Source organism: Taudactylus pleione, unplaced genomic scaffold (genome assembly GCF_031769625.1).
Source record: "Taudactylus pleione unplaced genomic scaffold, aTauple2 ptg000796l, whole genome shotgun sequence".
NCBI classification, from domain to species: Eukaryota; Metazoa; Chordata; class Amphibia; order Anura; family Myobatrachidae; genus Taudactylus; species Taudactylus pleione.
In genome coordinates, this window is record NW_028285198.1 from 1,404,501 (window position 1) to 1,430,177 (window position 25,677).

At 49.3% G+C, this 25,677-nt stretch overlaps 1 protein-coding gene across 2 annotated transcripts in view; it reads right to left on the bottom strand.

Moving 5' to 3' along the window:
* Positions 1-928: 928 nt before the first annotated feature.
* LOC148474943 (cholesterol 24-hydroxylase-like) overlaps positions 929-25,677 on the bottom strand; it is a 43,975-nt gene continuing 19,226 nt past the window's right edge. Inside the window, exons 10-15 of one of the 2 annotated variants that reach the window (XM_088457966.1) lie at positions 25,557-25,629; positions 22,618-22,702; positions 21,905-22,015; positions 17,979-18,067; positions 15,598-15,664; positions 929-2,655 (exon numbers count right to left, since the gene is read on the bottom strand). In XM_088457966.1, the coding sequence (XP_088314092.1) occupies positions 2,635-2,655; positions 15,598-15,664; positions 17,979-18,067; positions 21,905-22,015; positions 22,618-22,702; positions 25,557-25,629 (446 nt within the window). In that variant the 3' untranslated portion in view covers positions 929-2,634. Of the gene's footprint in view, positions 2,656-13,443; positions 13,617-15,597; positions 15,665-17,978; positions 18,068-21,904; positions 22,016-22,617; positions 22,703-25,556; positions 25,630-25,677 lie in introns of those variants that run through there. The other variant, XM_088457965.1, reaches the window with a different exon arrangement.

A 25,677-nucleotide genomic window follows, 5' to 3' on the forward strand; every position in this document is an offset into this window, starting at 1 on the left:
AATTTGCGAGCAGTTCTGGCTCTAAAATAACCCAGTGACGTGGTCAATGACGCTGCTGTTTTAAATATACACACCCATAAAACGCCTGTTTTGACCTTTAAGCACGCCTGCGTTCGGATCTCCACTCCCCATTTTCAAGCACCTTCCCCTGTTACCACCCACATACGCCTCATTCTGTCACTCAAAATAGCAGGCACTCGCTATATAGCGTACAAACGATTTTCGGCCGCACTGACTGGTTCGCGCATGCGTACTAAAAAGCGTACGCATGCGCAGATGTGCAAACATCGCTCGGAACGAGCGTACTGCCGCTAACGAGCGGCTCTGAATGAGGGCCAAAGTTCCTATCCGGATCAGACCCGGAATTTTGCCGGCGCTGACTTGGGATATTCCCGAGTCAGCACCGCTCACACCGCAGTCGGGTCTGCATAGACCCGGCTTTTGCGGAGTGAAAGTGGACGCTTGGAGATGACGTCATCTCCAAGCGCCACTGAAGCCGGACCAATCGGCCGGCTAGCAGCACACTCCAGGTCTTCGTGACCCGGAGTGCGCTGTTCCCATAGCAGGGTTTCACGGGCTACGCCCGTGTTAAACCCTGCTAGTTACCTGGGTTGGATTGCCGGGTCACTCGACCCGGCGATCCAACCCTCTGCCCTTTTACACCAGGGAGCTGCCCGGGTTAACCCTTCAAAAACCCGGGTTTTAGCTCCGGTGTAAAAGGGGTATGAGTAGGGGGTACCCTGATCACTGAGTCAGAGCCAGTCAGTCAGGAAACTCCTAAGGGAGAATTAAGGGATTATGCAAAAGCATCTCTGCTCAGTCATACTACTGGTTTCCATGGTACCTGCTTGAAACTTAGCATCTTTAAAGCATGAATAGATATGTATGGTAAAAACCACACACACAAATACACACACACATTTATCATGTGATTATTGTAGCTGTAGAATGTACAGGGTCGTAACTAGGGGTTTGTGAGGTGCAGAGCCATGTGGGCGACACCACTGCTCACCCATGATCTCTCTATCTGGCTAGCAGGGTGCCTGTAACGGCACCCTGCTGCCAGAATCTCTGCAGTAGTGCCGCCTGGTGTCACATGAGGGCGTGGCCTCCACCGGGTGCCGGGAAATGTAGTTACGGCGCTGACTATGTAAATCTCTGGAGTCTCTAATGTCCAACTGGCTGCATTTACGTCATCTGTGGAGAGGGCCGGCTGGTCTTCTGGCACTTCTGGTAAATGCTCAGCCGGCATAGCCCCATTTGCATGCGCATGACGTAGGTATGCCGGGGATGTAATACAGCCCCTGTCCGTCCCAGGCTGTGGTCCTCCAGGCTTATAATACCATGTTTAACAGAATATGTAGTTTCTGCTGTTTGACCAAAAAAATAACATTCCAGAAGTGGCAGAATCTATAGAACTTTTATATCTCTATATGAAAATATATTTTATAACATTCACAGATGCAAAGTATTAATTTCCCATACATGGCAGATACTGGGATGTCGGACCTGCGAGCATCATATCCAGGCACAAATGGGTCTTGGTTTAGGACATTTATACGGATATCGCATGACTTCAACATATTACTCATCTCGGTAAATAGGACCTGATTTGGAGTTGTACGCTAATGCTGCAGCTGCGTCTGTGTATGCAGTGCTGTGCGCTTAATATATGCAAATATCGCAGACACCGAGAAATGTATCGAGACCCCACCTCTCGACTATGCATATCCGAGCATCGGTCGCAAACCATTCGCCTGCCTGTGTAGTCGCGCAGAATGTCCGCAGGTACTGAGACACTTTACATCATAGTTGCCGACTTTCTAGCTGCTCCTTCCGGGAGGGAGCAGCCAGATCGGCAGGGCAGCGGGGGGTGGGCATGGCTGGGTGGGTGCCTGATGTTTGTAGGCGTGATGGGGCGCGGTCATGTGATCGTGTCATTTTGGCCCTGCCCCCGCTACACAATGCCAATAATACAGTCATTGTGAAGCAGGGGGAGGCGGGACCAAAATGAAGCGATTCACGCTGAATCGCGTCACTTTGCCGCCCTCGCAGTGGGGGTTTAACAGTAAATTGCGGGGAAACGGCGGCCGCTGGGAGGCTTGCCTGCCGGGAGCTGCACCCGATTATCAGGAGGCTCCCGGCCAAATCGGGAGGCTAGGCAACCCTGTTTTACGTGCATGCGGGATCGCTGTGCATGAGCGTCCTTCCCTGAACCAGGCCCAATGTGCGGCCATGCACCACATTGCTCGTCGTATCGTCCCGTCTGACGTGTAGCACAGCACATGGGACGATGCGATGAATGAGAGCAGTGAACGATGGATCCGGGCGTACACACTATACAACATGCAATATATATTGTTACGCTCCACATCAGAACTATATGCTGGACGATAGACCGTATAGTGAGTACCGAGCTGTAGACTGTCTGGGATGGCCTTCACTGGCTCTGCACGGCTCCACTAGCAATTGCCTTGCTGATATGATGGAGTAAAGACACAGTGGGCTGCTCTTCAAAGCCCCACTCCATACGGGCAGAGGGAATCTGTGCTGAGCGCTGGTGACATCATCATCAGGAGTCGCTGGGGCAGACGCAATCTCCTTCCCTCCACATGGATGGGGCTGTATCGTGAGTCACAGTAGAAAAGAAACTACCTGAAAACAATTATTATTTTTTTATGTCAACGTTTTGTCCATGTCGACAACATAACATTCAACATTCTGGTGTCGACTCTGTATTAGGCACAGACATACAATACAGAGAACATTTTGTATGTTATGCGGTCACTAGAATGCTCTGTGGGCCTGATTCATTACGGATTGCTATTGCGAAAGCGTACGCAGATGGACTATTTTGCCGTACTACACATGCATGGCAGTACGCGCACAAGAGTTAGCATTGCGATTGACCTGCGTTCACCTACGCAGATACAAAGCCATCACAGACCGAGGGACAGGACGTCAGCGTTTTGGGGTGGTGACGGGGAAGTGGTTGGAGAAATGTAGACGTTCCTGTCCGTTCAAATTAGGGGTGAGCGGGTTCGGATTTCTGAAATCCGAACCCCAACGAGCCCCCCCGATCCGAGGCCGATCCGAGTCAGGCTCGACTTTTCCCGCCTGACTCGGATCTGAAATCGAGGCAAAACGTCATCATCCCGCCTTCCGGGTCTCGCGGGTTTTGGATCCTATATAAGGTACCCACGTCGGCGCCATTTTCTCACTCGGCTGTGGACAGTGAAGAGGGAGGGTGGGAGTTAGGGCTGGCTGGGCTGTGTAGTGTAGTGCAGAGTAGTGTTGTGCTGTGCTGCTGTTGTCCATAGGGGCTGTGTCCACTACTTCAAAGTCCATAGGGGCTGGCTGTGTTGTGTAGTGTAGTGTAGTGCAGAGTAGTGTTGTGCTGTGCTGCGCTGTGCTGCTGTTGTCAATAGGGGCTGTGTCCACTACTTCAAAGTCCATAGGGGCTGGCTGGACTGTGTTGTACAGTCAGTTGTCCATAGGGGCTGTGTCCACTCCAAAGTCCTGTGCAGTGTCCCAGTCCTAAAGGGGTGCTGTAGTATTGTCCAGGGGGTGCTCTGTCCGTCAGGGGTGCTCCCCCCAAGTGCTAAAATTTTTTTTTTTTTTTCTGTGTTTGTGAATTGTGTGCGCAGTAGCCGCACGTGCATCAACAAAGTAGTGCCAAGCGTGCGCCTGTGTCATAAGTAAAGGGCCGGCTGGCTTGACCGTTAAAGGGTGCTGTAACCCCCAAAGTACACTCCAACCAAATGAAAAAATATTTTCTGTGTTTGTGAATTGTGTGCGCAGTAGCCGCACGTGCATCAACAAAGTAGTGCCAAGCGTGCGCCTGTGTCATAAGTAAAGGGCCGGCTGGCTTGACCGTTAAAGGGTGCTGTAACCCCCAAAGTACACTCCAAACCAAATAAAAAAATATTTTCTGTGTTTGTGAATTGTGTGCGCAGTAGCCGCACGTGCGTCAACAAAGTAGTGCCAAGCGTGCGCCTGTATCATAAGTAAAGGGCCGGCTGGCTCATTTCTTAACGGGTGGTGTAACCCACAAAGTGCACTACTCTCCAGCAAAAATAAAAAAATATTTTCTGTGTTTGTGTGCGCCTTAGCCGCACGTATATATCAAATCGATATAACATAAATGGAGGACCAAACTTTCTCCGATAAAAATAAAATAGAGAAAGATCAAGAACCACTTCCTCTTAGTGCTGAAGCTGCTGCCACTAGTCATGACATAGACGATAACATGCCATCAACGTCGTCTGCCAAGGCCGATGCCCAATGTCATAGTAGAGGGCACATACAATCCCAAATGGCAAAGTTCAGGAAAATGACCTTGAAAAAAACATTTAAATCTGAAGAGAAACGTAAACTTGCCAATATGCCATTTACGAAACGGAGTGGCAAGGAATGGCTAAGGTCTTTCGCTATGTTCATGAATAGTGGTTCAGCTTTACATGACGATGGAAGCCCTCCTCCCACTAAAAAAATCAAAAGAGTTAAGCTGGCAAAAGCACAGCGAAGAACTGTGCGTTCTAAGAAGATATCACAAATCCCCAAGGAGAGTCCAAGTGTGGTGGCGGTTGCGATGCCTGACCTTCCCAGCACTGGACGGGAAGAGGTGGCTCTTTCCACCATTTGCATGCCCCCTGCAAGTGCTGAAAGGAGCACCCACAGTCCACTTGCTGATATGCAAATTGAAGATGTCACTGTTGAAGTACAACAGAATGAGGATACTGGTGTAGCTGGCGCTGAGGAGGAAGTTGGCGAGGAGGATTCTGATGGTGATGTGGTTTGTTTAAATCAGGCTCCGGGGGAGACAGTTGTTGTCCGTGGGATGAAAAAGCCCATCACGGTCATGCCTGGGCAGAAGACCAAACATTCCACCTCTTTGGTCTGGCAATATTTCTATCCAAATCCGGACAACAACTGTCTTGCCATATGTACCATATGTAAAGGTGAAATAAGTAGGGGTAGGGACGTTAACCACCTAGGAACATCCTCCCTTATACGGCACCTGCAGCGCGTTCATAAAAAGTTACTGTCAAGTTCAGAAACTTTGGCTAAGGCCGTAAGCAGTCCAGGGACACCTAAATCCCGTTGTCCTGTTGTATCCAAGTGCCTGCAAACCACACCGTCAACTCCCTCCTCGTCAATTTCCTCCTTAGTCAGGATCGGAAGTAGTCCTGCAGGCCATGTCACTGGAATGACTGACTCTCCTATCCGGGATTCCTCCGGAGGATCCTGCATTGCTACGCCTCCTGCTGCCGCTGCTGCTGCTGGGAGTCATTCATCATCCCAGAGAGGAAGTAGGAACACCACTACTTTTACTAAACAATTGACCCTCCAACAGTCCTTAGCGAGGTGGATGAAGTACGACAGCAGTCATCCTGAAGCAAAACGTATAACTGAGGCCTTGACTGCTATGTTGGTGTTAGACGTGCGTCCGGTATCCGCCATTAGTGCAGTGGGATTTAGACAATTGATGGAGGTAGTGTGTCCCCGGTTCCAAATCCCGTCTAGAGTCCACTTCACTAGGCAGGCGATACCGAGACTGTACAGAAACGTCAGAAAAAGTGTCCTCAGTGTCCTGAAAAATGCCGTTGTACCCAATGTCCACTTAACCACGGACATGTGGACAAGTGGAACAGGGCAGACTAAGGACTATATGACTGTGACAGCCCACTGGGTAGATGTATCACCTTACGCAGCAACAGCAGCAGCGTCACCAGTAGCAGCATCTCAGAAACGCCAGCTCGTTCCAAGGCAGGCTACGCTGTGTATCACCGGTTTCAGTAAGAGGCACACCGCCGACAACCTCATTGAGAAACTGAGGGAAATCATCGCCCAGTGGCTTACCCCACTTAGACTCTCCTGGGGATTTCTGATATCTGACAACGCCACCAATATTGTGTGGGCATTACATCTGGGCAAATTCCAGCACGTCCCATGTTTTGCTCACACAATAAATTTGGTGGTGCAGAATTTTCTGAAAAGCGACAGGGGCGTGCAGGAGATGCTTTGGGTGGCCCGAAAAATTTCTGGCCACTTTCGCCATTCAGCGACTGCGTGCCAAAGACTGGAGCGCCAGCAAACACTCTTGAACCTGCCCCGCCATCACCTGAAGCAAGAGGTTGTGACGCGGTGGAACTCAACCCTCTATATGCTTCAGAGAATGGAGGAGCAGCAAAAGGCCATACAAGCCTATACATCCACCTATGACATAGGCAAAGGAGGGGGTATGCACCTGACTCAAGCGCAGTGGAGAATGATTTCCGTGTTGTGCAAGGTTCTCCAGCCCTTCGAACTTGCCACACATGAAGTCAGTTCAGACACTGCCAGCTTGAGTCAGGTCATTCCCTTCATCGGGCTTTTGCAGAAGCAGCTGGAGAAAGTGAAGGAGCTAAGACGGACCGATTCCGCTCGGCATGTGGGACTTGTGGATGAAGCCCTTCATTCGTTTTGCCAGGATTCCAGGGTGGTCAATCTGTTGAAATCAGACCACTACATTTTGGCCACCGTGCTCGATCCTAGGTTTAAAGCCTATGTGGTGTCTCTCTTTCCGACCGACACAAGCCTGCAGAGGTGCAAAGACCTGCTGGTGAACACACTGTCAGCTGAAGCGGAACGTGACACGTCAACAGCTCCTTCTTCATTTTCTCCCGCAACTGGGGCTGCCAGGAAAAAACTTAGCTATCCTAAGCAACCCACTGGCGGTGATGCAGGGCAGGCAGGACCAAGTTTGGACATCTGGTCTGGACTGAAGGACCTGGCAACAATTTCTGACATGTCTACTGTCACTACATATGATACTGTCACCATTGACAGAATGGTGGAGGATTACATCGGTGACAGCAGCCAAGTAGGCATGTCAGACAGTCCATACCTGTACTGGCAGGAAAAAGAGGCAATTTGTAGGCCCCTGTACAAACTGGCTCTATTTTACCTGAGTTGCCCCCCCTCCAGTGTGTACTCTGAAAGAGTGTTTAGTGCAGCCGGGAACCTTGTCAGCGAAAGGCGTAGGAGGTTGCTTCCACAAAATGTGGAGAAGATGATGTTCATCAAAATGAATTATCAACTCTTCCAGGGAGACCAGCCTCCAGAATGTACAGAGGGACCTGTGGTTGTGGATTCCAGCGGGGACGAATTAATACTCTGTGAGGATGAGGATGTACACACTGAAGAGGGTGAGGAATCGGTGGATGAGGAGGATGAGGACGACATCTTGCCTCCGTAGAGCCAGTTTGTGCAGGAACAGATTAATTACCAGCTTGTTTTGTGGGGGCCCAAACGAACCAATCATTTCAGCCACAGTTGTGTGGCAGACCCTGGCGCTGAAATGATTGGTTTGTTAAAGTGTGCATGTCCTGTTTATACAACATAAGGGTGGGTGGGAGGGCCCAAGGACAATTCCATCTTGCACCTCTTTTTTTTCTTTGCATTATGTACAGTTTGGGGCCTAGTTTTTCAAACTGCCATCCTGTCTGCCACTGCAGTGTCACTCCTAGATGGGCCACGTGTTTGTGCCGCCCACTCGTGTCGCTTAGCATAGTCATCCAGCTACCTCGGTGCAACCTTTTGGACATAAAAACACTATTGTGAGGTGTGAGGTGTTCAGAATAGACTGGAAGTGAGTGGAAATTAAGGTTTTTGAGGTTAATAATAGCATAGGAGCAGAAAAACCTACAAATTCTGTGATTTTAGCTGTTTTTATGCTTTTTTTAAAAAAAATACAGATCCAAAACACAAAACCCAGAACCCAAAACACGGAAGGGTGGTTTTGGCAAAACCAATCCAGATCCAAAACACGAAGAAAGATCCAGATCCAAAACCAAAACACAAAACACGAAAAGGGGCCGGTGCACACCCCTAGTTCAAATATCATACGCAGCCTGAGTACTCACTGCATGCGACGAGGTTAGCAATTTCTGAGTAAAGCTGCTGTAATTCTGCGCGAGGGGCCGATGTTACTCGATGTTCCCGATGTATACACAGAATTGCAAAGTATTACAGATGTGCGAAGGCGGCAGTGAGCGTCTCTATGCTGGCCTTGGGCGTCTCTATAATAGCTATGTGTTTGCAGACCTCCGTGCGTAATCGCATCTGCGATCGCAATAGTGATCCATAATGAATCCGGCTCTGTGTACGAGTATTGTACTTGGGGTCACCAAGATATTCTCTATATTGTTTTTGTTGTATTAATAAGCTCTCTACTGTGGTGTCACAAGGGGGGTGCGGAGCGCACCCGGACGGCACCCGCCGATGGGTGACACCAAAGTGCCGACTCCTCAATGACAGGAGCTGGGTGCTGCACTGTAGCATTACGTGCAGCACAATGAGGGAGCCGGCGCTGCAAAACAAACTGGTCCCCAGGGGCAGTCCGCACCTCCGGCACCCCGGAGTGACTAATACGGGGGTTCGGCCCGTGAGGCTACACCCCCACCTGTGAGGCCACGCCCCTATTTTACCGACAGGCGGTTTTGCCGCACACTCTACAAGGCAGCCCATCTCTACCCGCACCGGGTGTAAGAACAGGTAGCGACGCCACTGGCTCTCTATACTGTATAGTGATCAGTAAAATGAATTGCACAGGTCACAAGAATGCTCTCTGCATTGCACAGGTAACAAGAATGCTCTCTGCATTGCACAGGTCACAAGAATGCTCTCTGCATTGTTCAGAGGTCACTTTAAATCTACTATGTCTCTAAAATGTATATAGTTTACAGAACAAATGGAATACAAAGAATTTCATACAGCACTTAGAAGTGGTATTATGGAGGTAGACATAGTTATAAAACAAAACCAGCTACAACTGACCGATAATACTATTTTCCATCTTAGGCTAGAAGGGCTGTCTGCAGTATAAGTCACTGGGTTTACAGCAGGGGCGGATTGGGCTGCCGGGAAAGCAGGAAAGTTCCCGCTGGGCCGGCCACATTAACCCCTATGCTGGGCTGGCCGACACTGCCGGCCAGGCTGGGCAGACACTGACTGCCGGCAGCCGCGGTTCTAGTATTTGCGTTCTGCTATGGAACGCAAGTTACGGAAACCGAAAGCTCCCGGCCCCACCAGAGGGGAGGCAGCCGGGACCGATGAGCTGAGGTGACTGTGGAGTGTGGAGGTAATTCCTGTTCAGCTTCTTCTTCCACTCCCATCCTGCCCCCTTACTCCCACCACTACAGCTACCCTCCTCCACACTACCACTCCCATCCTGCCCTCTTATTCCCACCACTACAGCTACCCTCCTCCACACTACCACTCCCATCCTGCCCCCTTACTCCCACCACTACAGCTACCCTGCTCCACACTACCATTCCCATCCTGCCCCCTTACTCCCACCACTACAGCTACCCTCCTCCACACTACCACTCCCATCCTGCCCTCTTATTCCCACCACTACAGCTACCCTCCTCCACACTACCACTCCCATCCTGCCCTCTTATTCCCACCACTACAGCTACCCTCCTCCACACTACCACTCCCATCCTGCCCTCTTATTCCCACCACTACAGCTACCCTCCTCCACACTACCACTCCCATCCTGCCCTCTTATTCCCACCACTACAGCTACCCTCCTCCACACTACCACTCCCATCCTGCCCTCTTATTCCCACCACTACAGCTACCCTCCTCCACACTACCACTCCCATCCTGCCCTCTTATTCCCACCACTACAGCTACCCTCCTCCACACTACCACTCCCATCCTGCCCCCTTACTCCCACCACTACAGCTACCCTCCTCCACACTACCACTCCCATCCTGCCCTCTTATTCCCACCACTACAGCTACCCTCCTCCACACTACCACTCCCATCCTGCCCTCTTATTCCCACCACTACAGCTACCCTCCTCCACACTACCACTCCCATCCTGCCCTCTTATTCCCACCACTACAGCTACCCTCCTCCACACTACCACTCCCATCCTGCCCTCTTATTCCCACCACTACAGCTACCCTCCTCCACACTACCACTCCCATCCTGCCCTCTTATTCCCACCACTACAGCTACCCTCCTCCACACTACCACTCCCATCCTGCCCTCTTATTCCCACCACTACAGCTACCCTCCTCCACACTACCACTCCCATCCTGCCCTCTTATTCCCACCACTACAGCTACCCTCCTCCACACTACCACTCCCATCCTGCCCTCTTATTCCCACCACTACAGCTACCCTCCTCCACACTACCACTCCCATCCTGCCCTCTTATTCCCACCACTACAGCTACCCTCCTCCACACTACCACTCCCATCCTGCCCTCTTATTCCCACCACTACAGCTACCCTCCTCCACACTACCACTCCCATCCTGCCCTCTTATTCCCACCACTACAGCTACCCTGCTCCACACTACCACTCCCATCCTGCCCTCTTATTCCCACCACTACAGCTACCCTCCTCCACACTACCACTCCCATCCTGCCCTCTTATTCCCACCACTACAGCTACCCTCCTCCACACTACCACTCCCATCCTGCCCTCTTATTCCCACCACTACAGCTACCCTCCTCCACACTACCACTCCCATCCTGCCCCCTTACTCCCACCACTACAGCTACCCTGCTCCACACTACCACTCCCATCCTGCCCTCTTATTCCCACCACTACAGCTACCCTCCTCCACACTACCACTCCCATCCTGCCCCCTTATTCCCACCACTACAGCTACCCTCCTCCACACTACCACTCCCATCCTGCCCTCTTATTCCCACCACTACAGCTACCCTCCTCCACACTACCACTCCCATCCTGCCCTCTTATTCCCACCACTACAGCTACCCTCCTCCACACTACCACTCCCATCCTGCCCTCTTATTCCCACCACTACAGCTACCCTCCTCCACACTACCACTCCCATCCTGCCCCCTTACTCCCACCACTACAGCTACCCTCCTCCACACTACCACTCCCATCCTGCCCTCTTATTCCCACCACTACAGCTACCCTCCTCCACACTACCACTCCCATCCTGCCCTCTTATTCCCACCACTACAGCTACCCTCCTCCACACTACCACTCCCATCCTGCCCTCTTATTCCCACCACTACAGCTACCCTCCTCCACACTACCACTCCCATCCTGCCCTCTTATTCCCACCACTACAGCTACCCTGCTCCACACTACTACACAAGGAGAGAAACAAATGTAAAGCAAAGAGTTCTATGAAAACATTTATAATATATACACTTCTGAAATAATAAATGACATATCCACATATAATAGTCAAGATTAGCATGTCCTGCCCCTGCCACTATTACTGCAATCCTGCCCCTTCCTCTGATTTACTACTACTACTACTCCCAGCCTGTCCCACATTGCTACTGCTCCAAGCCTGCCCCTGCTCTGCCATTACGAATACTCCCATCCTGCCCCCTGATCCACACTACTACAACTCCAGTCCTGCCCCCTGATCTGTGCTACTACTTCTTCCATTGACCCCCCTATTTCCCACTACTACTACTCCCATCCTGCCCCCACTTCTGACTACTACTCCCATCCTGCCCACTGCAGGAACATACACTGCTTTTGTTGCAGAGGTCAATTAGTTTTTATTGATTTTCCTACAGGGGCCAATGTGTTTTTCTTTTTCTGTGGGGGACCAGTGTGTTTTTTTTTACCTGTCAGAGGTCAATGTGTTTTTTTTTCCCTGTGGGGGCCATTGTGTTTTATTGATTTCTGTAGGAGCCAATGGGCTCAATTCTATTAAACGCGAAGTGAATAGCGCCGGGAATGAGCTACTGGAATTATTCAATTAATCGCGCTGCTAAGCCTGATTAAGGATTTCTTCTCTCATCCCTCATGGGATGCGAATAAAAACAAAAGTCCAGGCGCGATGCTGTTTTCTGCCCTTAGCGCGACGGAAACAGTATCGTGCCGGGAAGTTTAGTCGGAGAATGCGAGTTCTCACAACTAAACACCCTGTTTAAGGTGCGAGGGGGTGGGAAAACCGGCATTCTCCGACCTAACAAAGTGCTGAATTCAATAGCTTCGGGAGCTCCCTCCCTGCACTATTTAATTTGCGTTCAGTTGAATCAAGCCCATTGTGTTTATTTTTTCCAGTGGGGACCAATGTGTTTCATTTTTTTTCTGTGCGGGCCAATGTGTTTTTTTGGGGGGGCCAGTGTGTGTTTTATTTTTTTCCTTGTGGAGACGAATCTGTGTTTTGTTTTTTTTTCCTGTGGGGATCAATGTATTTTAATTTTTTTGTGAGGGCCGATGTGTTTTGTTTTGTTTTTTTCCTGTAGGGGTCAATGTGTTTGTCTGGTTATTTTTTGTGGGGGCCAGTGTGTGTTTTATTTTATTTTTTGTTGAGGCTAATGTGTTTTATTTTTTTCCTGTAGGAGCCAGTGTGTTTTATTGTGTCCTGTGGGGGCAAATGTTTTTTTTTTTCCCTGTCGGGGTCAAATGTGGTTTTTTTTCTGTAGGGGTCAAAGTGTGTGTTTTCTCCTGTGAGGACCAATGTGTTTTTATTTTTTTCTTATGCATTATTTCTGCACATGTGTCTGAGTTGCAGTGCAGATTCAGTTGCATGTACCAAGAAGTGTATTAGAAATGTGTTGGGTGTTCAGGGCTGGCTATAGAGATGCTGAATTGCCCACATTGGAGGCCATACTCCATAGTTCCAATCGTTTAGACCAGACTTGCCGTCATTTAGCTCCCTCCTTCCGGGAGGGAGCTGTCGGGCTTACAGTGCAGGGGGGCATGGCGTGTCAAAGGGGGCGGGACCCGGCAGTGACTCGTCATTGGGGGCGGAGCATGGGGGCGTGACAGCGCAATCGTGTCATCATGGCTCCGCCCCCTCTTCACAATGCAGATATTAATGGCATTGTGGATCAGGGGGCGGAGCCACGATGACGCGATTCAGCGTGAATCGCGTCACCGCCCCCCCGCTGCCGGGCTTTATCCTTACAAGTCCATGGGTTGCAGACACGTCGCCGGAGGTCGGGAGACTTGCCTGCCTTCCCGGGAGGCCGGGAGCGGCACCCGATTTTCGGGAGGCTCCCAACCAAATCGGGAGAGTAGGCAAGTATGCTTTAGACACAAACAGTGGGGGTCTCAGTCCTTGCATATTCGGACGCAGGTCTGTACACCAGGGAAGGGCATTGTAGGCTCATTAGGCTGAAGTCACAGACAGCAGTAGAAGATGCAAAGATGGCTGCAACTGTGTCCAACTCAGAATCAGGCCCTATAAGAAGGGATCCCGCCCCTATTGACAGACCTCACCTCCTCAACAGACTCCGCCCCATAGGGCTGCTTTCATAAATTTCCCGGGCTGGTTTTCTGTCCCAATCCGCCCCTGGTTTACAGACAGGAAATCTGAGGTGCACTGCTAAATTGCATCCCTGTGATAGAAAGCTTGATAAATAAAAGCTTTAATAGCGCTAAGCTCTTAAACTTCGTACAAATATCTGTGTGAAAAATATTAGTTGCTACTTGATACAATAATTATCTTTATTCAGTTTCTGTCTTGCTTGTGCGAAGTCTCAGTCTGCAGATCACGCTGTCCTTGGGCCGCAGGGTTCCGGTATCTATTATAGCAAAACTCTGCCCCTCTGTCAGCTGAAACTCAAACCTTTGCAATAGTTTGGCCATTACTACTTTTGCCTCCATCTGTTAGACAAGAAAGTGAGTTTACATAACAGGACAGTCTCAGGGGCCTATTCATCAACACAAAAAAATAAATGGCGGTAATTAGATTTAGAACTGGCATGGAGATCTACCTAATTACCGGAGGAATTCATCATTCCTCCTCTCCATAACTATCTATTCCGAAAAGCTGTCATTTTTGCAATGACAGCTTTTCAGGAAATAAATACTTTTCCCTGCCTACACTACCTTACCGCAGCTGTAATCTGTGCTGCACATACGCCGTTACATTCATAATACCAGCGCATGTGCAGTACTGATTATAGCTGCGGTAACTCTGTGTCCTCCCCAACCCCCTCCCCCTCCCCCCCTCCGCTCACCTCCCTGTTCTCCACCTTCTTGGCCGGTGCAAACCCCGACCTCCCATCTGAAGAGGAGAAAACAGTAAAGTAAAAGCAAAAATATATATATATATTTTTTTTTTAAAACTTTACTGTGTTCTGCTGGGAGAACAACAGTCGGAGTAGCAGCCGGAGCCAGAGGAGGGACGAGGGAATGACGGAGGGAGCCAAGGAGGACCTGCCTAGCTGACAGCAGGTAAGTGTAAACCGCTATACGCCGTCTGAAAGTGGCGTATAGTAACATTATCAAATTCCGAAAATACAGAATTTTCGGAAATTGATGAATAGACTAACTTCTACATCCCCATACTAATGTACTAATGTACCCATACTAATGTACCCATACTAATGTACTAATGTATGGGGAGTGTGGAAATTAACACAGACGGACATAACCAGGAGATATCAGTGATATATCCTGTGTTAAGTGTGTTAATGAATACTAAAATAACGGTAATTTAAGAAAATGTCCTTAAAACCGTTATTTTAGTGTTGATGAATAGGCCCCTGAGTAACAGGCCTGGTTTTGTGGAAAGGTCCCACTTGCACATTCAGTAAAACTATAAAAAATAAAAAAAAACTACAAAAACAAAAACACCACCAATATCAAAATTAGCCACCTATTGATATCATGTAAAGAGTTACGAATCCCAAAATAGCACTAGATGCACAAGCTTGGCTGGACTAACAATATAGGTGCATTCATTTAGAAATCCTGCTGGAAAACACATATAAAAAGTTAAATTACATACAAATACATAGAAAGGGCTTATAAATTATAATAGGTAGTTGTACTGAGTACTGAATGCTATATTTTTACAAGGTATGGAAAAACAGGTTACTTACTGACCCTGTAATTGGAACTGACATTTCATCCCATCCATGGAATTAGTTGGCATCCCGGCACACACAATGCCAATGGTCGGAATCCTGACAGCTGCAATACCGCAGGCGTTAGGGGGAGGTTTAAGGTTAAGTAGGTAGCGGGGGCCTGTGGTTGTTAGGGTTAGGTTGCAGTAGGGGAGGGTTAGGAGTAGGGTTAGAATACTGTACCTGCATGCTGGGATCACGTACCCAACCACCCTGGATCTATATTCAGTTACAAGAATGGCCATCACCGCTGCAATTGCTAAGAAAAACTCAAACAGGACATATAGTGGCCAAATTACAGGGGAACGAGCCTTTTGGCCCTCAAATTAAATGGAGCCTGTAAACGTCCGGAAGCTGACACTCCGCCCCACACAGAACAATAATCAGCAGCCATCTTCCAACCACGTTGGCTGACATGCTCAGTAATTATCCAGTTGATTTGTATGTGCAGTATACCTTCATCTTTTTCATGGCTAAAACAGGACCTGCTGTACCGACCTTGGCACGTGTAGTAATCCACCAAAACGTATTAACTACTGTGTCAGGTGACTTTGTGTGGTATAAAGTGTAGTGTAACATAAGGGAATTCTGCCCAATGAAAGGAATAGGAGAATAAGACCCTCTGGGAATGTATGAAACAGATAATGCACAGTGGGGGGGGATTAACTATAGGTGACACAAAGACCCCGACACTCATCGGTCATTACAGAACATACAGTGTGATGTGTACTTACCTGGGAAAACACTTGTCCGATACAAGACCGTGGGCCGAGGGAAAATGGGAAGTAGGTGAAGTGCGGCCTAGAGGGGGAAATATACATATTATCACCCAATAGATCATAGTGAAATGCATGTACAGGTTTTCAGACTTTAGCATATATGGAGTGGACATGCCCGCAGCCGAAGTAGCTAGTGAGATTGTAATCTCGTCTGAGCGGGGATGTCATTCCTATTGGGGCAGATTCAATTCTAGGTGATGCTCATTACCATTGATTACCGGGAGCTGGTTTTCCTGCACATCTCTATGGGATGCATAAAATAGGAGGGGAATATGGATGGTCGCCTAGTGTATGCCATAACTGTTCCAAATATACCGCGCAGCCATAGCCAAGAATTGATTCCTCCCCATTGTGTCTGTATGTTATATTAATGTCAAATGGGGTAAAAAAAAATAAAATACATATATACAAGATAATAGCGATGGGTCATACAAAGTGAAATAATAGTACATGCCCGCACCATTCGCCGCAATGCTGTGAACGTCTGTCACTCTGAGGACGCCAGTCCAGCTATCTGTACCTGGCTTGTATTGTCTAATCAGGCCCGGTGACAGGGGTTGTACTAGGGGGACACTTGGTCCCCCCTTTTATACCCCGGACCAGTCCGGAGCCTCCAAGAGTGCCTGTGCTGCTGGAGTAATCAGCAGGGAGCAGACATGAATGGGCCGGGGAAGTCCCTTCACCGACATCTTCCGCCCGTAATTGCTCCCGCATTCCGTAGGCGGATCTAAAACATATACATACATTTAAAAAACACGTACATACATTTAGTTTGATACTTATCATTAGCATCGAACAGTCTGTACTTGGTGCAAATGATACATTTCAAAACAGCCATAATATTTATTCTATCCAACTCCGCCCAGCTGGCAGCTCTGTATCCCCCCTACGTGTGCACAGACACACATACACACTAGGGTTCATCTTTGTCAGAAACCAATTAACCTACCCCTATGTTTTTTGCATTATTAGAGGAAACCGGAGTACCCTGTGGAAACCCATGCAAACACAGGGAGGCAGTGGCGTCACCTGGTGCTGGTAGTATTGTAGTACCGGCAAAAAGGGCTGTGACATCGCAGGTCAGGGGCATGGCCTCGCGTGCAGTAGGCGTGGCCTCACGACCCAAAACCCCATTTTAGTCACTCAATGGGGTTCCGGAGATGCAGACGGCCCCGGGCAGGGGCGCAGAGAGGGAGGGGAGCGGGTACTGTATACCCGGGCTTCCTGAGGGGCCTGGCGCCGCCCTCTCCCCTCCATTCTCTCTCCCTCACAGCAGCCCAGCACACAGCAGTCTCCTATGCCTGTGGGGAGGGAGCTTCGCGGCGCTGCAAAAGTGTGTTATATTTTTTTTGTGTGCAAGGGGCCGTGGCCACGTCTCCCACTGTTAGGCCACGCCCCTCTTTACCTGGGCCCGGCAGGGCTCTCTACGGCCCTGGCCCCGGGAACCAGTCTGTGTGCAGTGCCAGCTCCCTCGCTGTGTCAGGACCGAGTGCTGCACGCAATGCTACAGTGCAGCACCCGGCTCCTGTCACTGAAGAGGAGTCGGCACTTTGGTGTCACCCCCTCAGCTGGCACCCCCCTTGTAACGCTACTGCATGGAGCTCATACTAACTCCACACAGATATGGCAATGGAGGGAGTAAAACCAAAGGACCTCAGTGCCGTGAGACAATACTAACCACTACCCAGTTACACCCCTGCAGTTGCAAGTGGATATGTGAATGAAGAGCGAACAATTCTGCGTCACCAGTTCCAGAGAACGCACAGTGCGAAGACATGCAATAACGCTCTGCAAACCAGGCCTTGTATACAGGGGCGTAGAGAGCCACGCGGGATCCCGGTAAAGAGGGGGCGTGGCCTAATCACGGGAGGCGTGGTCACGCCACCTTGGGGAGAAAAAAACTAAAAAACATTGTTTTGCAGGGGAGGGGGCGCTGTGAGCCCCTCAGCCCGGCACAAAGCCAGAGGGGAGCGCGATCAGTGTGATCGCTCCCCCCCTCAGGCATAGGAGATCGCTGTGGCTGCTACTTAGCAGCCGCAAGCAATCTCCCACTGCAGCCCGCTGTGTGCTGAGCTGCTGCAGAGGGAGGGAGGAAGTGAGGGGGGGCAGTGCCGGACCCGTGCCCCCGCCGGGCCCCTCTGGAAGCCCGGGCCCGGGTAAACTGTATCCGCCCCCCCCCCTCTCGGCGCCCATGCTTGTATATATATAGGATTGCCGTGTGCAAAGATAAGCAGGAGATGTTGATGCTTTATATCTCTATTATAGCATAGCGCACTTCCTTTGTAAGTATAAACAGTAACACAACATAACGCAACAGATACAAAATAAATATTTACCTCTGGGAATCAGGGCTAAACCGCGCTGGGTCAAAGGTGAGGGGATCCTTGAAAAACTGATCCATCCTCCCAAAAACGTACGAGTTAAACTGCAAAGAGGGGGACACAAGGAATAATGGCAGTGGTGAATTGATGGGGGGGCTTAATGTAAATATAACACACAATGTGTACGTAATTCTGTATGAGCGCCTTTCACTTTAATGGGGGTCTATCTGCGACTGACAATTCCTTTACTTATTTTAATTTATTCAATTTTATTACAAATCTTCCCAGCATTTACTTATTGTAAATTTTACTAAAGGGTAATCTACCAAACAGCGTTTTCCAAAGCTACCGTGTCTTTGGTGGTCTCAGACGCTGGATTTAAAAGGGGGAATAACATTAAATACATAATACTATAGATGAGTGGTTCGGTTTTACTCGGTTATGTTCGGAACTCAAAAATGGCATCTTATTGGCTATCTGGCTCTTACCCTGTTTTGGATAGCCAGTAAGAGTTATTCAAACTTGCGCTATTTTGGCGAAAAGAACATAATAAAACCGCGCCGCTCATCTCTACATAACAAGCCAGGTTTTGTATTTTAATATTGTTGCACTTTTGAATCCAGCAGCTTAAGCCACCAAAGACACTTTGGAAACAGACATAGCAATATACAGTGTATAACTAAAGATGAACATTTCTACAAAACTGGTAAAGTGGTTTTAAGACTCAGGGGCCTATTCATCAACACTAAATTAACGTTTTTAAGGACATTTTCCTTAAATAACGTTATTTTAGTATTCATGAAGCCACTTAGCACAGGACATATAACAGATATCTCCTTGCTAAGTCCCCCTGTGTTCATTTCCACACTCCCCATACATTAGTACATTAGTATTGGGATGTGGAAATTATAGTTTTCATCAAATTCCGAAAATTATGAATTTTCAGAATTTGATGGAGGTACTATCCGCCACTGTGAGGTGGCGAATAGCATGTGAAACTTACCTGCTTCCAGCTGGACAGGTCCCCCGGCGTCTTCCTCCGGCGGTCTGGTGTGTCCTCTGGCTCCGGAGGCTTGTCGGACACTGTGTTCTCCCAGCAGAACACAATAAAGATTAGAAAAAAATATATATATTTTTTTTCTAATCTGTACTGTGGTCTGCTGGGAGACAACGGGCTCTATTTATTAACATTATTTTGACTAAAATAAAGTGAAAAAGGGTGTTTTCACACCCTTTTCACATTATTTTAGTATCACCTAGAGTTACTATAGGGCAATTGGAGTAGAATTCATAAAATTCTACTCCAACCCCTAAGTATCACTTATTTTTAGTAAGCAGATCGCATTTCCCATAATTGTAATGGGAAATGTGATCCGACCAGAGTTACTAAAAATAAAATGTGAAAAAATATCGGGGAAAGCCCTGTGATAATAACGCCATCTGGAGGTGGCGTTATCCAGGGTCTCCCCCGGTTACCAGCCTCCTGCCCTGCTCTAACGGGGAGAGCAGAGCCGGGAGTCGGTCCCAGTAATCAGCTGTGTGGTCTAAACAGACAGCAAGCTGATTACTGTAAAAAAAAGAAAAAAAAAAATAGTAAAAAAAAAAATTACTTACCTAACTCCAGGGACCGGTGATCGGGCCTCCGGTGATGACTCCCCTCCGGTCAGCTAGTCTCCCATAGTGCACTGCTGCCCGGTCATCAGGTGATCGGGCCCCAGTGCAGTATGGGATATCACCAGACCGGAGGAATGGAGAACATCACCGGAGGCCCGGAGCATGCAGGTAAGTGTAATTAAGGGAGAGGGGGGTCACAGGGGGAGGGGGGGTCGCGGGGGGGTCCGTGATTGCGGGGCGGGCCTTAGCGCCGGGGGGCAGGGCTTAGCGCCAGGGGGGGTAGCAGCGGCGACCGGTCTGCGCATGCGCGGGCACTTCATCATGGTATTTTTTGCGAAAATACTGTGATAAGGCTCCGAAGGGGATTTGCAGGGACAGAGCTTGATCGCAAGCTCTGTCCCTGCAAGGGATTTGTAGTAAATCCCTGTGATATTACCGAGTGAATTCGCATTGCGAATTCAGGCAATATCACACTACAATCTGCATTCAATATGCGGATTGTAGTAAATAGAGCCCTATGTGACAGACCAGCAGGACGGAGCCGGAGGCTGCTGTGCGGACAGGTAAGTGCGGGACGAGGGGGAGGTGAGTGGGGGGAAGGGGGGGCAGGTGAGCAGAGGGGGGGACACAACTTACCGCATGAGTAGGCAGTGCTGCGCATGCGCTGGGTTAACGAATTTAACAGCGCATGCGCAGCACTGATTACAGCTGCGGTAAGTTAGTGTAGAGAGGGAAAACTATCTATTTCCCGAAAAGCTGTCATCGCAAAAATTACATCTTTTTGAAATAGATAGTTATGGGGAGGAGGAATGATGAATTCATCTGGTAATTAGGTAGAACTCCATGCCAGTTCTAAACCTAATTACCTCCAGGGAATGTTTAGTAATGATGAATAGGTCCCTCAGGGGCAGATGTACTAAGCTCGGGAAAGCGATAAATTCGAGAGAGATAAAGTACCAACCAATCAGCTCCTAACTGTCATTTTTCAAACACAGCCTGTAACATGACAGTCAGGAACTGATTGATTTTTTACTTTATAACTCTCCAATTTATTATTTTCCAGGGGATGTAGTTCGCATCTCTGTGTGCGGGAAGCCGACGGTCTAAATACCGGCGCCGGAATCCCGACAGTATCGGGATCCCGGCTCCAGTATCTCGTCCACCAGCATTCCGAAGGTAAGTATCAGGGGTTAGGTTTAGGCATCGGGGAGGGAGGGTTAGGGTAGGGGTTAGGGTTAATGGTAGTATACTTACCTTACCGCTATCAGGATTTTCACTGTCGGTATTCTGACCAGCAGCATCCAAACCGGCCGGAACTTGTACCCAACCCCAGAGCTTGGTACATCTCCCCCATACAGAGTACGTGACACATTTTGTAACACCAAACAAGTAAAAATGCACCAAGCTGACTTTATCACATGTAAGCTATGTCGATGTTTTCACAGTTGAGCGATGATCGACAAACCCAATATGCGTCTAAGTCGCACGGCGCATGTGTCAAGGTACATTACCCTGTAAATAGTTGCAGTGATTATTTACTCGTACTGTGATTGACAGTCAGGGGGCATTTGAAGCAGGCAGCGGTGGCGGTAAAGGACAATGGGGTATCCGAACCGTTTCGGGGGCGTGTCCCTCCATTGCCTCTGGCAGCTGCCTCCCCCATAAGTTTCTATGGGGGATGCGATGCTGCAAGATTTAGCAATATCCGGAATACGATGCATTCCAGATATTGGCCCCCGCAGCTAACGCCATCTGAAGCCTATGGGTTACACCGACCTCTATAAGCCGGCAGAGGGATCAGCCGAAACCCTCCCCGGGACTGCGCATGCGCACCACCTCCTGCACTGGCCGGCAGCCCGTGTCCCTGCATGTCCCGGATGATACATCCGGCCGAGAGGAAGGCTTTTTGCAATGCGCTCATGGTGGTTACTGGCATGGCCTGATCGCATTGTAAAAGCCATCCTTGATAAATGGGCCCCCTAGCGAGTCACTCTGTCCTGCCCTCTACTCCCTCTACCACCACTGTCTATAGTTTATCACTGTGTGTATGTAATATTCATGTAATTGTTCTCATCACCCTACAGTGCTATGGACCCCTTGTGGCATACAGTATTAAAAATAGTTGTCCACTTTCAAGCACCTTTAAGTTATCGGCTTGCACATTTTCTCCAGCAACCTTTACTATATACGTAGCTTTATCTGTCTGTGCTTTTCAGCCATGTATTTATGTCATCAGGGGCCCATGGGCACCGCACACCCTGCACCCATTGTAGATACGCCCCTGAGGTGGACATTTCCCATTACGGGATGATCATACAGTAACTTACCACTAAAGAGACTCTGGGAGGAATAGAAGATCCTTCAATCACCATTTCCTTATCCAGAAGCCGGGAAGTACCAGGCGCGGTGGGGTACAGGCGTAACGTCTCTTTGAGGACCTACGTCAAGGCAGAACATTTATGTTTCATAGGTCTATGCGCTCAGCTCATAGATACATAAGTGTAGCAACGACTTTAGTAAACCAGGAATGTTGCAGACTGTCCCTTTTCAGTAAGGCCATAAGAGGTATCACTTAGGCAGACACTAAAACATACACTTCATCCAGCTTCAGCCGAAACGTCACTCCCAAAACACGGATGTGGCGCTGGACGCAGATCTGACGTAATCGCTCCTACATTGCGCGCAGAGAAGTAGATTTGTATATTTGCATGTACGCAGGGTTGTACGTATCGTTTGTTTAAAAAGATTTAGGGGTCTAGTTACTAAGCAGTGTTGGGAGACAGAGTGAAAAGTGATAAGGTGCCAGCCAATCAGCTCCTAACTGTCGTCATCTCACAGGCCGTGTTTGAAAAATGACAGTTGGGAGCTGATTGGCTGGTACCTTATCAATTTTCACTCTGTCTCATAACACTGCTTAGTAACTAGACCCCTTAAATTGAAAGACCTTATGGATTGTGATGTGTTGCAGGTGCATGGGGTACTCCCGAAACCAAGGTTTATACCAGTCTTTAATGATAGTCCAGTTTTATTACAGACGCACCTGGGATAAGTATTGCAGCTTATTCAGATCTTCAAATTCAATATCTCTTTTCGAACCAATTACTTCATCCACTTCAGCTTGGACTCTGCATAGAGACATAGAGACATATATTTTAATTAATCATTTTAATTTTTTTTTAATGCTCTTCTTAGAGCTGCCTCCAGCCCCCATCACCCACATCACTGAGGCTTCCATTCGGAGATGCATGGCGGTGTGGTGCGTTTGGGTGCTCGGGAAAAGCAGCAGATCATCAAATGTATTCAGATTTAGCCACACCACCCCTTATCCACCCTCTCGATCTCTCTAGTTGTGGAATCGGTATGGCCGGCGGTTCGATTCCCGGCAGTGCCTGGCCGATATCAGCAGAGTTCCCGGCAGCGGAAGCCCGACAGCGCTGGAAATCCCGATCGTGGATAGGTAAGTATAAACTAACCTAACCTAACCCCCTAACCCTTCTTAGGGGTGCCTAACCCTAACCTCCCCCCCAAGTGCCTAACCCTAATCCCCCCTCTAAGTGCCTAAACTTAACCCCCCCTTCCCCGCTTCCTAAACCTAAGTCCCCCGGGGGGGTGCCTAACCTTAAGTCCCCCCCTGGGGTGCCTGACCCCAATCCTCCCTCCCAAGTGCCTAACCCTAATCCCCCCTCTAAGTGCCTAACCCTAACCCTCCTGGGGGGGTGCCTAACCCTAAGTTTCCCCCGGGGGTGCCTAACCCTAATCCTCCCTCCCCCTAGCCTAACCCTAACCCTCCCGGGGGGGGTCGCCTAACCCTAAGTCTCCCCCGGGTGCCCTAAACCTAACCCTACCCCCCCCCCCCCGTGGTTGTCCACTCGCGGCGTCTGGCATCCCTTCGATCGGAATGCCGGGCGCCTGTCTCCCGGCATCGGGGAAATGTTAGGCGTCTACATCTAGACGCCGGGCATTTCACCCTCGGCGGGATAATACAGTCGGGAAGCCGGCTGCCGGTATTAAGGCAGCCGGCTTCCCGATTGTATACCCTAGCTGTCTCCGCTATTCATTTTTAGGATTTGCATTTATTTATAAGGCATCACACAAATAAAACAAAGTAACAGAAAAACATACTGACATAACTACATGTACAGAAAGAAGAAATACAGGTGCTCAACTGATTGTGTATATATATATATATATATATATATATATATACACATACATACATACATACATACATACATACATACATACATACAATCAGTTAATTTGGAGTTGAGCACCTGTATTTCTTCTTTTTGTGCATATATCAATTGTCTCCACAGGTAGCACCTCCAATTATGTATATATATAATATACAAGGTGTGCAGTCAGTTACATTTTCTATATGACATGACTACATGTGTAGTAATAGTAATGACAGCATATACCTATTAGCTGAGCCTAAAGGGGAGGATGAAACAAGAGGAGGGAGGTCTATGTTCTCCAGAATTTACATTCTAAAAGGAAAGGGGAAGAATTGAAGTATTGAGGAGATACAACGTGTTAGGGATGGAGAGGTGGTGTATATTTTGTTGACATGAAAATGTGGGCATGGTCATAATGTCGACACTGAACGTTTAGACATTCATCATGTTGACACTGATGAAATGTTGGCATGATTAGAATGTCGAGAAATCTTTCTTGGTGGTCTAGTGGTGGTTTGCTGGTTACGCCGGCTCCAGCGGTGTCTTCCAGGTCCAGTATCGGCTAGTGAGGATTCTCAGTGCTTCCGGCAGTGCTTATCACTAATCCCTAACCCCAACCTCGCCTCCTGCATCCTAACACTAACCCTCCCCTCTCGCAGCCTAACCCTAACCCTCCCCTATTGTATCACTAACCCTCCTCTCCCACAGCCTAGTCCCAATGTCGCCTCCTGCAGCCTAACCCTAACCCTCCCCTCCCTCAGCCTAACCCTCCTCACCCACAGCCTAGCCCCTATCTCGCCTCCTGCAGCCTAACCCTATCCCTCCCTCCCTCAGCCTAACCCTCCCATCCCGCAGCCCAACCCTCCCATCCCGCAGCCCAACCCTCCCCTCCCGCAGCCCAACCCTCCCATCCTGCAGCCTAACCCTCCCCTCCCGCAGCCTAACCCTCCCATCCTGCAGCCTAACCCTCCCCTCCTGCAGCCTAACCCTCCCCTCCCGCAGCCTAATCCTAACCCTCCCATCCCGCAGCCTAACCCTCCTATCCCGCTGCCTAACCCTAACCCTCGCCTCCCACAGCCTAGCCCCAATCTCGCCTCCTGCAGCCTAACCCTAACCCTCCCCTCCCTCAACCTAACCCTCCCATCCCGCAGCCTAACCCTAACCCTCCCCTCCCACAGCCTAGCCCCAATCTCACTTCCTGCAGCCTAACCCTATCCCTCCCCTCCCACAGCCTAGCCCCAATCTCTCCTCCCTCAGCCTAACCCTCCCATCCCGCAGCCTAACCCTAACCCTCCCCTCCTGCAGCCTAAACCTAACCTCGCCACCCGCAGCCTAACCCTAACACTTCCCTCCTGCAGCCTAACACTAACCCTCCCATCCCGCAGCCTAACCCTCCCGTACCACAGCCTAACCCTAACCTTCCCCTCCCGCAGCCTAACCTTCCCCTCCCGCAGCCTAACCTTCCCCTCCCCCAGCCTAACCCTCCCATCCTGCAGCCTAACCCTAACCCTCCTCCCTCACAGCTTAGCCCTCCCTTCCTGCAGCCTAACCCTAACCCTCCCCTCTCTCAGCCTAAAACCCAGGCAGGTCTACATAGTAGGGCCCCCAATGACTACCACTCTAGGACTTTCAAATGTCTTTACTGAAATCAAGTAGCGGCACCAAGAGGATCGGAGCGGTCTCAGCAGAACCTTACTCTGCACTCATATGCGCAATATTAGGTCCTCATTTGTGGAGGCCAAGTATAACGCTTCATTTGCACTAATGATCATTGTTATTCGTCAGTAATTAGCTGACCAACCTTTCCAGTACTTCTGGGTTCCGGGCCAGTTCCATTACTGCAAAGGACAACTGATTGGCTGTTGTTTCTTGGCCTAAAAAATGGATTAATATAATAATGGAAATCAATTCCAATGACACAT